The following is a 12013-nucleotide window of genomic DNA, read 5'->3' as shown; positions in this document are numbered from 1 at the left end:
TTTTTCTTACGGTGTCATGGAGGACGTGAACGTGCATGCCTGGGCCTCATCATGTCGGCTGGTCCCTCGCTCCAAGATTCAATTCACAGTCACAGCTGATGGTTGTTTGTTTTTCGATCGAGGGGGTGCCGGAGAGATTCGTGCAGGCAAACACACGAAACCAAACACCAGACACAGCAAGACCCGATCATGTCGTCAGCAGCCATTTTGTTACCTCCACTAACAACTTTATTCGTCGTTTTCAGCTTTTCTGACCGAGCTTCACGTTGGCACCCCGCGAGCCCATTTGGATACGTGCGCTAATGCTCCGTCATTGAATCAAGGCCGGCAGAAGAAGCAATTAGAGCGAGCGTTGGGAGCTGAGGATCAATATTGATCAGCGGGCTTGCGGTCTAATGGACGTTGAGTGCAGCCGTGATTCCCTCAGTTGTCTGCTGCTGCAAGATCCCCATCGCCCTTAACTCCTCACATGTGCACTTTCTTTTAACACAAACACACACACACACACGCACAAACAAAGACACTGCCTTCTCGTCTGTCTCACTCTGCTGATGCAGCTGCTACGCTGACTAGGCACTTTATAGCTGCATTTTTTTTCTGTGTGAGTAATAGTGAAGAAGTTCCATATACACGCCAGGCCGGTTAACAAGAGTCTTGCGGATATTTTTTCATGCTCGGTAGAAGCCGAGTTTTAGTCGTTCCGAGTGTAGCCATGATAGCTAGCGTGTTAGCATTGCACGGTAATGTTTTTTTAATCGAACAAAATTTGTTTTATACCACAATTACCGTTTTTTCCATGTATAATGCGCCCCCATGTATAATACGCACCCTAAAAATGGCATGTCGATGCTGGAAAAAAGCCTGTACCCATGTATAATACGCACCCAAATTTTGACTCCTACTTAAGTCCGTAAATGTAAAATTATTTCAGAAAAAAGATCATCTTTGGGAACAACCGGATGTTATTCTGCCGCTCAGTATCACTGCGCATGCGCTAGCAAACTCGATAGCGAAGAAATGTTTCGGATTTGTGTAGGGTACATTGTGAGAGACAGCAAACGAGCAGGTGATCGAGCAAGCGTCTGATACGACAGCATTGTGTTCGTATGGAGCGTGTTTGAAGTGAACAGCATCTGTAATGGCGGCCTCCGTATGATATCCGGATAAAAAAAAAGAAATTAAAAAATTTGTACCCATGTATAATGCCCACCCCAGATTCTAGGACAATAAATTAGTTAAATTTTGCGCATTATACATGGGAAAAAACGGTACTTGATTATTTTGGGGTTTTTAGGTTTGCAGAAGTGGTCATTTGCAAAACACTTTAGTATCACGACTATCATTTTTGTCACATTTTCGATCAAACCTCCAAGGCCTGAAATCGCAAATGAAACATGTAGTCAAACATTCAATGTTCCTTTCAAGTGTCACATTGTCAGATATTATTTTAGCTGAACGAACTTGTTGGCGCATGGACAGATGACCCTTGAACACTTGGGCTTTTTTTAGGGTTAACATTTGGCAAGTTCAAACGTCGCGGCCCCCGACTTTGCCATCACATGACTTTTAGCAACGAGTGTTTTATCCCCAAAAGGCAAATAGTTCACAGCATTCCTGCGGTACATTGTTGCAGCTGCAGTCACCAAAAGTGCGGAGGAGTGTCCACGGCAGGGATGACCTTCAAAGCTGCTTGATGTTCTGGCGGCCTAGTGAATTATTTATGCTTGAAATGATACAACCTCTGATACATGCTGAGCAGGGGGAGGCTAGATAACGATTGATGGAATGAAAACAGGCGCGGGAAGTAGCGGTAAGATTGGAGTTAGCGCTAGTTTAGCAGGTCCGCCTCACAATTCGGGCTTTCGGAATCCCGGCTTTTCCCGTGACTTTGAAGTGGTGGGTGGGAAGGACTCAGTAGCTGCATTCCATCAAAGTTAATGCTAAACTGGCAAAAGCGGCAAGGTCAACACCACTTGAGCAGATAACGTTCATGACCTAATGAGGCGAGATATTGTTTCAAATCAGCTGTTGTGCTTCTTGTCGTGCCATGTCGACATTTGCCGGACTCTGAAGTGCGGCGACAGAGCGGCATCTCAGCTTGACATTGTTGGGGGGGTAAACAACGACTTCATCAAAATGTCGGGCGGCAAATCAAAGATGATCAAAGTGTGACGTTTTCATGGGGCACATTCATTCGGCAAGGAACAAAAATGGACGTGACGGCAGGAAACAAAATAACGGATGAAAAGTGGGGATCAGAGACAGGTGGGGAGGGGGCGCATTGTGAGGACTTCAAAACCGACTCCTCCCTCTAATGGACTGGGTGAGTGCCGGGACCGCCTTCTGTCGCCCCCCCCGCCCCCGTATTAAACCCCTTAACTTTGTCACAGATTCATCGCAAAAACACACACACACACACAAAATGAACCGCATAAAGGACCGGCCCCCCTCCCCAAATGACGCCCCGGGCCACGGCGTTGCCATATGTCCACCTAACAGGGGCTGGCAGCTCCTTGCTGCTTTGTACTCTCTCCTTACAGATCAAACATGCAAGATATCCTCCCCCCCTTGCTCCCCCTCCCCTCTTGTAGACCCCACTGCTCCCCCTCCCCTCCAGACTTTTGTGGTGATTGCGTTGCAAAATGTAGATGAGAGCACTCGCTGATGCAACACAGCGTCTCCACCAAAATCTATTTTCCACTTTAGTTAATGGATAATGGATTAGGTTTTGGTTTCCACGGCGTTCTTTTTGGGCCAAGAAAGATTGGCTCTTCGCTCGACTTTATTTGCAGGGAAGAACTTTGCCTGTCGTGGCTCCGAAGGTTGCACGCCTCTACAGAGTGAAAAAAGGCCATGAAGGGGGGAAAAAGGTAATGATTGAAAAAAGGAGCAGTTACGACAACCATTGACAAGATGATGTCCTGCACCTTTGAGTCACGGAAGCTCTTCGAGGAAAACTACAAGCTGATACTTCATTTTCCACAGCTCCACATTGACTTGACTGTTAAACAGTAAATGAGTTCTGGCCGGCCTGGAGGTGGGCTGGTCTGCATGACTCAGCAGATGTGACTGAGACCTCGACATTGTCAATTTGTGCTGCTGGACTGTCAGGCGAAGCAGGTCAAGGCGCCATCACTCCAAACTGCCAGGGACATGACAGAAGCAAAAAAAGGAGAAAGCGCTTCCCTCTGCACTACTTAGCAAAAAAGGCCAAGTCAGCTGAAGCTGGAGAGGGCTGCCCTAATGCTGTGCCCGAGAACGTGGGGAACTATACTGAACCTCCCACAAAGATTCCCAATAAACGCAGTTCCCCCAAAAATAACAAAACCTTATCCTCCCAAAAATTGCTGTACCTGCTGACTTTCCAGCGACCCCGACGTGGGGGCTTAGGAAGCTTCTTTTTTTTTTTTGCAAAACGATACCAGTACTCGCTTGCCCCCTAAAAATTTGCTACGTATAGATGCCAAAATATTACCGTATTTTCCGGACGATAAGGGGCACCTTCAATGAATGGCCCATTTTAAAACTTTGTCCTTATATAAGGCGCACCGGACTATAAGGCGCACCATTGATGCATCATGTCAGATTTTTAATCCAAATCAAATCATTCTCCATTTTATCATTTCTATTTCAACTTCAGACGCAACAAATTACTTAATAATCACAAAAGAATGCTCAATAGTCTTTTTGATTCATGACTCATAGTCTTCAGCGGGCCACTTATGATTGATTTCATGACACAATGCTTCGGGCCAGTTTAGATTCAGGAATTTGGTCCATATATAAGGCGCACTGGACTATAAGGCGCACTGTCGGCTTTTGAGAAAAATTTAGGTTTTTAGGTGCGCCTTATAGTCCGGAAAATACGGTAATCTAGTTTTTGGGCATATTGAGGCCCTCCAAGAGATGATTAATTAGTAGATGGTTAGCTAGCTAGATTATTGGATGCAAAAAAGAGGAGTAAATATACAAACTAGATCTGTTTATAATGTTTGAGTCGTTTTCTAAGTCATGAACAGATGAACAAATCCACCAAATATGGAACATGGACATACTGTACTACTTTTTTAGTTTTCTGTTATGTATGTTTCTCCATAGCATGAGAGAGGTCACGCAAAAGTCTCATTCATCTGCCGCTGCACCCCGCCAGATCTCATCGTAGCAAAATCCCCGCCACAGAGAGGATAAGACTCCACATACTTGTAAGAATCCCTTCGTGAGGTTCCCACTTCCTCTCCAACTCGCTCACCTGCTCTTCCCCCCACTCTATGGCTCTTAACATGTTTATGTGCCATGAAAAACCAGAACCTAGCGTTCTGCTTTTTAGAATTCCTTCCTCTGGCATGTTGATGAGTTTGCGGTAGAAAGAGCGAGATGGGACCACGACGATCGGCACACTCGCTTTGTGGATCAAAGTAAGAGAGGGGAATGAGAGGTGCCAGCGTAATTAAAGGCAGGAATGTGAAGAATGTTGTCGTCTGCATGCAGCTGATCGCATGCAGTGAGGCTTTTGAAAAGCCGAAGGCCGGCCCCCGCTTGCTGAAGAAATACTTTGAATATTCACCGAGGTGTAATACGCACGGTGGGATGGAAAAGTTGTTTTTAAGCGGGCAAGCTCTGCTTTGCGTGTTTCCATATAAGGGAGCGCGCGTGGCCCTGGACGCCTGTCGTCGTGTCACTTATCTGAGGAATTCACCCTGAGCATCCCCACTTCATAAACACTCCCATGTGGAGCTCATCATTCTCCGTAGCTCTCAAACACACACGCGCTTGCACACACTTTTCTGGTTGGACTACAGAAGCAAGGAAAAAAAAAAAAAAATAGTGATCTCCATCACGCAATTCGGCTATTGCGACACCTGGAACGTCCTTAAGCTTGGCTCACATTGTTGACATAGTTCTGCGTCTCATTGCCACCAGACAGGTGGTCTTCATTAATCATACAAAAGCAGCCCGGACAATAAAAAAAAAAAAACACATGCAAGCGTCACAAGAGCTTGTGTCGTCCGCCCATGTTAACATGCCACCATGAAAAGGAGACCACACGGAATTATTTCCATTAAAAATCTCCAGTGTGTTTCAAAAGAAAATTCTCAGCGCCCGCATCCGACCGATCTCGGTGACGGGACAAATGCCAGAGAGGCGCGACGCAGATAAGAATGGCACCTGGAGAATGCAAGTAAATCATTCCGTAGCAAAGCTCTCGCTTTAGGAATGTTGCCATATCAATGCTAATGAAAGAAGTTGTAGATATTGCACAAAAGCCACCAGCTTAGCCGGAAACGTTTGGGAAAAAAAGAAAACACACACATTCATGCCATTACGGTGGCTAATAAATGGTAAATAAAAGAATTCCACTGGAGCTAATAAAAGAATGTTTGGGGGCTGTGTGAATGTTTTTCAAACAATATGTGCACCATTTATCAGGCCAACGTAGCTTGGAGTATGTGGACGTCCCTGGAGAATGTACAGGGCCAACATGTGAATGATGGTCTGGCGTGACTGTGGGGGGGGAGGTGAAACGCAATACCACGCTTTCCCAGGAGGGAGCGTGTGGATTTCCGACCCCATCTGGTCATACCGACTTTTTGACTCTGCAGGCCAGAACACATTTGTAGGTTATGTTGACATCGCTATCGATGCGGTCCGTCTGGTTTAATTGGCCGGCGACCAAAGTGAAAAGTTCCTCATTCAAGTGGTGCTTACGTTTGGATCTGGACATTAAGCAGTATTTAGCTTCTATCATAGAGGGAAAAGAAAAAAAAATTAGGCAGGTCTGCCATCTTGAGACTTGTCTCGGTTGCATCGTTGCGTAAGAAATGTCACACAGGAAGCGGGCGGCTTGAACATTTTTTCATTTTCGTGAAGCCATTCTTGCGGCTTTAATGTACGAATGAGGGAATTTATAGTGACGTTGGTTTGGTGCTTCATTTTCAGATGGCTGTAGGTATTGTACTTTCACATTCCAATCTGGCAGCTCCATCCGTTTGGAGGAAGAATGGAGAGGCCCTCGGCCCGACCCCTGAGAGGTTTCGAGTATGCCGGGCTCCCGCCGTCTCTTGGCGAACTGCTTCGCATTCAGCTCGGGCCTCACGAGGAGGCGAGGTCTGAAGTGTACGTAGAGTTGGACGGCAGCCAGACAAATGGCTGAAAGAAGCAGAGACGAACGGGCGAGCCATCGGGGAAACAATCGGCCGCCTTTCGTCCCCCTCGTCGTCTCGAGAGAGAGCGGCGCCTCTTTACGGCACGATTTCCTTTTATGTTTGCAGCTGAGTCATGTTGTTTCCTCTGCTTTTTATTGCTTAAGCTTCCAGCGAGAATCACGGCCGGCCGGCCATGTTGCGCTTTTGCAGACTTGGATTGATTTTAGCATTAACAGCCCCTCCCCCCCCCGCTCTGAAGCACCAACACGGATCAACTGGCTTCTCCTGCTCCTTGAAGACAACACGGTTTCAAGTTCAGACAATGCGCTCGAATGTCCAGAATATTGCAGATGGATGCGAGAAAGGAGGCTGTACCCCCCCCCCCTCCTAAACGAAAGCTAAAAAAGACAAGAAGCTACAACGTTTATATTTGTAGTCGATTTTATTTGCGCCGAGTGTGGAGTAGAAGCGGAACAAACAGTAAGCAAATAAAGGGAAGTCCATCTTAGCTCTCCTCTTCCGAATCATTGTCACGTCAAATAACGTTGTAGTGCACAGTACATGTGTTTTTGTACAGTTTGTTTGTTGCTCTTTGTCAATGGAGCTCGATGATGACGACATCTTTTTATTTTTTAAAGTAGACGACACAGCGCGGTGTTTTCATTTCGCGCGGATATCTTACATCATCCGGAACTGAAAATGACAGCAGCTATGTCAACGTGATTTCAGCTGGGACATAAAAAAAAAAAAAAAAAAAGGATCACATTTGGAATGATTGCCTGAGTGTACCTAATCAAGTGGCCAGCCATGGAGTTTGAACCGGGGGGAATGCAAGTGCGCCATCTACGGTTGAAAACCAAGACGAACGACTTTGCTGCGGCACGCCGATCATCTTGCTCGAATTTACAAAGGACGAGGAGAACATTGGACTCAACAGAGAAATGTTGACAGCTCCATTTTTTTTTTCTTTTTTTAGAAAAAGTCCTCATCAGAAAGCAGTGATTGAGACAGTTAAGGTGTATGTTGGCAGTCATGTGGGATGAATACAATAACTAATCAAAGAGTCGACATGCAGTTCCTCCCCTCGAGGAACTTTAAATACTTTTGTCCGAATCAACCTTTAAGTGCACATATTTGAAGGAAAAAAAAAAACCCAGCAGCAAGAACAACCAAATCCAGGGATGTCCCTTTAGTTTTGCAAATGAGTTCAGTACCTGGCTCACAGCTGTAGAGTAGCAGAGGTCTGTGACATTGCGTTGTAGACGAAGGTGTTGTTGAACGGCACAAACTGCCGGCTGATGATCTTGATGGCTTCTTGAGCAGCTGAACCTGAACGGATGGAGCAAAGTTCATGAGGAACGAGCCACGACTGCATTTCAACTTTCCAAATTACCTCCCATGAATGCAGAAACGGTGTGGGGCTCTGCTGCACCGTATCGACAGCTGGAAAAAAAAAAAAAGATTTGAAAACATGACGCCACCCCTGAAATTACAGCGAGGACTCACAACTCGTGCACGTAATCGTCCTTGATGTTGACGTTGAGGTTGTACTCCTGCAGCAGGCCGGTGACGCACAGCTTCAGCTTGCTGATGTCTTCTTCCACTTGGTAGTTGTACACTCCTAAAAAAACACATGGTTCAAAATCCCATGGCAACTTTGGTTTGCCGTCGAGACTGAACGGCCGAGTACCGGGGTAGCGGGAGTGCTGCTGGTAGAAGCGATCGACGGCTCGAAGCATGAGGTAGAAGACCATCTCGCTGTCGGGATTGTCCATGCATGAAGCTGTGGGGGAAATCCAATGGATATTGATAATGAACAATAAAGGACTGCAGTTAATTAAGGTGACACGCTATCAAATTAAAGATTGCAAAAAAATACAATCTACGCACACACAAAAAAAACCCCATCTCATCTTGACAAGTTAATTTTGGTGAAGAATTTGGGCCTGTTTGGTCACACAAACAATTACAGAAGTTACCGTATTTTCCGGACTATAAGGCGCACCTAAAAACCTAAACTTTTCTCAAAAGCCGACAGTGCGCCTTATAGTCCGGTGCGCCTTATATATGGACTAAATTCCTAAATCTAAACTAGCCCGAAGCATTGTGTCATGAAATCAATCATAAGTGGCCCGCTGAAGACTATGAATCATGAATCAAAACGACTATGGATCATTATTTTGTGATTCTAAGTTAATTTGTTGCGCCTGAAGTTGAAGTAAAAAAGACGAAATGGAGAATGATTTGATTTGGATTAAAAATCTGACATGATGCATTAATGGTGCGCCTTATAGTCCGGTGCGCCTTATATAAGGACAAAGTCTTAAAATGGGTCATTCATTGAAGGTGCGCCTTATAGTCCCGTGCGCCTTATAGTCCGGAAAATACGGTAATTGCAACATCTGCCCTCTAGCGGCCGAAAGAAGAACTTTTTAGAATTCTCAATGCATCGATGGCATACAAAGATACATTCTTTGAAGTAAATAAATAATAATAAAAGACAAAAAAGGCATCTCCAACTTACTGATTTCATCTCTGTTGACCGAATCCACGTTGTACTCTGCCGCTAGAGATCGGCAGCGCACCAGGCGGAGGAAGGAAGCGTTCTTGCCTGGATAACAAGGCGACATTTGCAAAAGGCAGCAACGATCAATCAGCTGCGCTGGCGCAAACAAATCACAAATTAAAACCGACAAACTTACAGAAGAGCCTGATGTCCTTTTCCGGGATACTTTCAGGTGCCTGTTGGGGAGACCAAAATATTCTCATAGGCATGAACGATGGAAGACATTTTGAAACTGGATGCAATCCGAGCAACGTTACTCTCGTTGCTACGGTTCGGCGAGAATAGCGCCGATTATTATTTGGAATTGCTGCGTACCTTTCCGACGGACTGGAGCAGACTTTCGACGTATGTGCTAACAGACGCCGCGTCCTCCAGGGCCTTTTCCCTGTAACTGTGAGGAAAACATAAACATAAAATACACAAAGCATCAATGGCCGGATGGTGTTTTTTCTTACACATTCTGAAGATTGATAAACTTCTGCGAGTCAGCGATCATATCTGGGATGGTCCCGCGCAGAGGGAGGCTGCCGCAGCCTTCGTTGTGTACAAATTCTTTTACAGCTCGAAGCATGACCCAAAAGGCCGAAGTCTGCCAACAAATAGCGGTAGATTGAGGTTTAACGCGGGAATATTTGTACAATTTCATAAAGAGCAAGAGAAGAATATAAAACCTGTGATGTTATGTTGTTACATAGTTCGTCGTCAAAGAGGTCTTGGATAACGCTCGGGATCTGGGGGAAAAGAAAGCGACATAAATATTGTGAGTTTATTTTAAAAAGTGGGATTGGTTTTCGTAGGTGATCCCAACTGACACCTGGGTTGGATTTAAAGCCGTGTTGACGTTCTTGATTGCTTCATCAAAGTTTTCTTCATCCTCCAAAACACCTTTGTCATTCTTCAGGATCCCTGATGTCAAGCAAAGAAAGACAACAAGTTTGTCAAGTGGGGGATGTCGGCCGCGAAGCGAAAGACAAATACCTTCCCGGATGATCTGTCGGAAGGCTTCCTTCTCCTTGTAATTTCTGGGGAGCTGCGAGTCTTGCTAAAAGAGTATGAAAATAAAAGTCTGACATGTAATTGCACATCGTTACACAGACCTGTGCTGTTCCGAAACTGTACTGCACCTCGCTGAGCCATTTTTCCAGACATTTGGCCACGATGACAATCCAAGGTGTGTGACTGTGATCCTGCGCAGCAAATATAAACAAAACTATCAGTCAAGCAGAAATAAAATAAAATCACACTACAAACCTTTTTGTCCATGTTTTCGAGGTCATAGGAATGAATGTGTTTCTTGAATTCAGCAAAGGGCCGGTCTAACCTCAGGTCCTCCAAAGCATTGTCGGGGTGGGACTCGATCACTGTGGAGATAAACGGGGCAAAATCTAGAACACGGGTCGCGTCAAAGTGAGGAAGAACAATGTCATTATGAAGTCGATCCTCCTCGTCATAGTACCATGATGAAGTCATCAAAGTCCATGTGTTCGTGCATATAACTCACCTGTGTGCTCTTGCACAACCAGCCTCATGTAGCCAATGAGCCCGTAGGTTTTACAAAGCAGGAATGGTACTGAGGCGCTCCACAGAACGGAGCCCAGCCTCAGACTCGTGCTAGTTTCAGGAGAGGAAAAGGGGAACAAATGCTTAGTTAGGGACAACAGCATGTGATTGGACATTGTTACAAAGACAAAGACCGGCGCTGTTCAAAGATATGATCTGTCATTTTTTGTCTTGCAGTCCTAAATTGGATTCAAAGGGATTTTCGAATGAACTCATTTGTAGTGATGCAAAATATTTTCTATATTTCATACCTTTCAGGCAACTGCACACCAATAACAATGCTAAATCTATGGAAAAACTCGGGATTACAGTCCAACAGCATGTCAGGACTCTAAAAAACCAGAGAGACAACACAACTGACTGAATTTTCATCATCATTAACATATCAATAAGTTGCAAACAACACGAACCTCTTCCACAAAATTGCCCGATACGTCAGTGTTGAGTTCTTGGAGCAGCTCCGTGGCAGCCTGTGCTCTGTTCTGCAACACAGAAACTCAGGTCAGGGCTCACTTTCATATTTGTTGATACACTTATTAATAAACACACATACCTTTCCAATACTGTCGGGGCTGAGGAAAAAGCTGCAAAGAAAGATGAAATTGTAACAAACAGACAAATGGCGCTAATATGATCCAACCCGCAAACTCAAATGCCTCTTACTTGTTTCCGACATCTTCTCCAGAAACCGTGTGACCATCAACAATAGTGAACGCTCCAATGCCTGATGAGGACATTTGGGTCGACTTCATTCATTGAAAACATCACAATTAGGATTGAATCATGAATGCAGAAACATTTTACCAGGAAGGACAAGGTTTTTCAAGATCTCGGTCCCAGTTGCTGTAGCATTGATCAGGCAAACATGGGCATTCTCAAGAGCTTCTTGACCATGGTCGCCCCATAATCTGGAAGCACACAGCGTTCATCCATCACCATTTAAAATGGAAGGACAAATGTTGACTGCAATGAACAATTAGGACTGCTCATTCAGACGAACAATCTTGACCTAATAACCCTATAGCAGGGGAAAGAAGGATGTAACTAGTTCTAGTAAACACACATTGTATGCGCATAAGCAAATACAAACAATGGACACTTTTAAACGGAACCAATGGCGCTGTTTATTTAGCCGAGGTTGCATATAGCACAGCTGCTAATGCTAGCGCCTTCATTTCCGCGCGGTGTGCTTAATTCACCATTGCTTTATTGTTGATTGAGACAATTGCGTAATAATGTAGCGGCATATAGTAGGGCATTTAAAGATCAATTACCTGAGTTGCCTGTCGTACTTCTGTTCTTTGGCTGCTTTAGTTGCTGCCATGGTATCTGTTTGTGTTTAGGTAAAAGGGAAACCGCTTTCGCCACGTCACATTCGACACACGCAGTGCAATTTGTCAGCGGGAGCTTGTCAAGTACCAACGGATTAATAAAAGTTATTTAAAATCTAAAAAAAAAAGATATGTTTTATTTCGCCTATTTTAGCCAGCGTTTGGGAAAATTTCATGTACATTGATTATTAGCATCCAATTCCAATGAAATCGGGATGTTGTGTGTAACGTAAATATTGAATAGAATGATTTGCAAAAGCTTTTTATTTTTATTTTTACTGAATGTTTACTTGCTGTCATTTTCCCCATTTACTGATGCTTTAACGCGTATGGTGTGTTGTACTGTATTTGTTGCTGCAGACTTGAGTTGTCCTGTAGATGGCAGCATCTCCTAATTTACGTTTGCAAACATG

The 12013-nt window shown here is 44.7% G+C and overlaps 1 protein-coding gene and 1 long non-coding RNA gene across 2 annotated transcripts; one reads left to right on the top strand and one right to left on the bottom strand.

The window, feature by feature from the left end:
• Positions 1 to 2459: 2459 nt before the first annotated feature.
• LOC133152585 (uncharacterized) lies at positions 2460 to 7114 on the top strand. The gene is made up of 3 exons (XR_009714156.1): positions 2460 to 2870; positions 4099 to 4202; positions 5938 to 7114. It is a non-coding gene; the product is annotated as an uncharacterized LOC133152585 (long non-coding RNA).
• nae1 (nedd8 activating enzyme E1 subunit 1) lies at positions 6567 to 11691 on the bottom strand. Its single transcript, XM_061276291.1, has 20 exons — positions 11544 to 11691; positions 11074 to 11177; positions 10933 to 10993; positions 10823 to 10853; positions 10680 to 10751; positions 10521 to 10600; positions 10211 to 10320; positions 9961 to 10070; positions 9834 to 9896; positions 9688 to 9751; positions 9524 to 9615; positions 9381 to 9440; positions 9165 to 9298; positions 9025 to 9100; positions 8846 to 8885; positions 8668 to 8754; positions 7834 to 7926; positions 7650 to 7764; positions 7537 to 7586; positions 6567 to 7472 (listed from the first exon to the last, which is right to left on the bottom strand). The coding sequence occupies exons 1-20, from the start codon at positions 11591 to 11593 to the stop codon at positions 7363 to 7365; spliced, it is 1602 nt and encodes a 533-aa protein (XP_061132275.1). The 5' UTR covers positions 11594 to 11691; the 3' UTR covers positions 6567 to 7362.
• Between the last annotated feature and the right edge of the window lie 322 nt (positions 11692 to 12013).

This window comes from Syngnathus typhle, linkage group LG4 (assembly GCF_033458585.1).
Source record: "Syngnathus typhle isolate RoL2023-S1 ecotype Sweden linkage group LG4, RoL_Styp_1.0, whole genome shotgun sequence".
Classification (NCBI taxonomy): Eukaryota; Metazoa; Chordata; class Actinopteri; order Syngnathiformes; family Syngnathidae; genus Syngnathus; species Syngnathus typhle.
The sequence above is the reverse complement of the archived record's forward strand: the minus strand, read 5'-3'. Positions and strand labels throughout refer to the sequence as shown.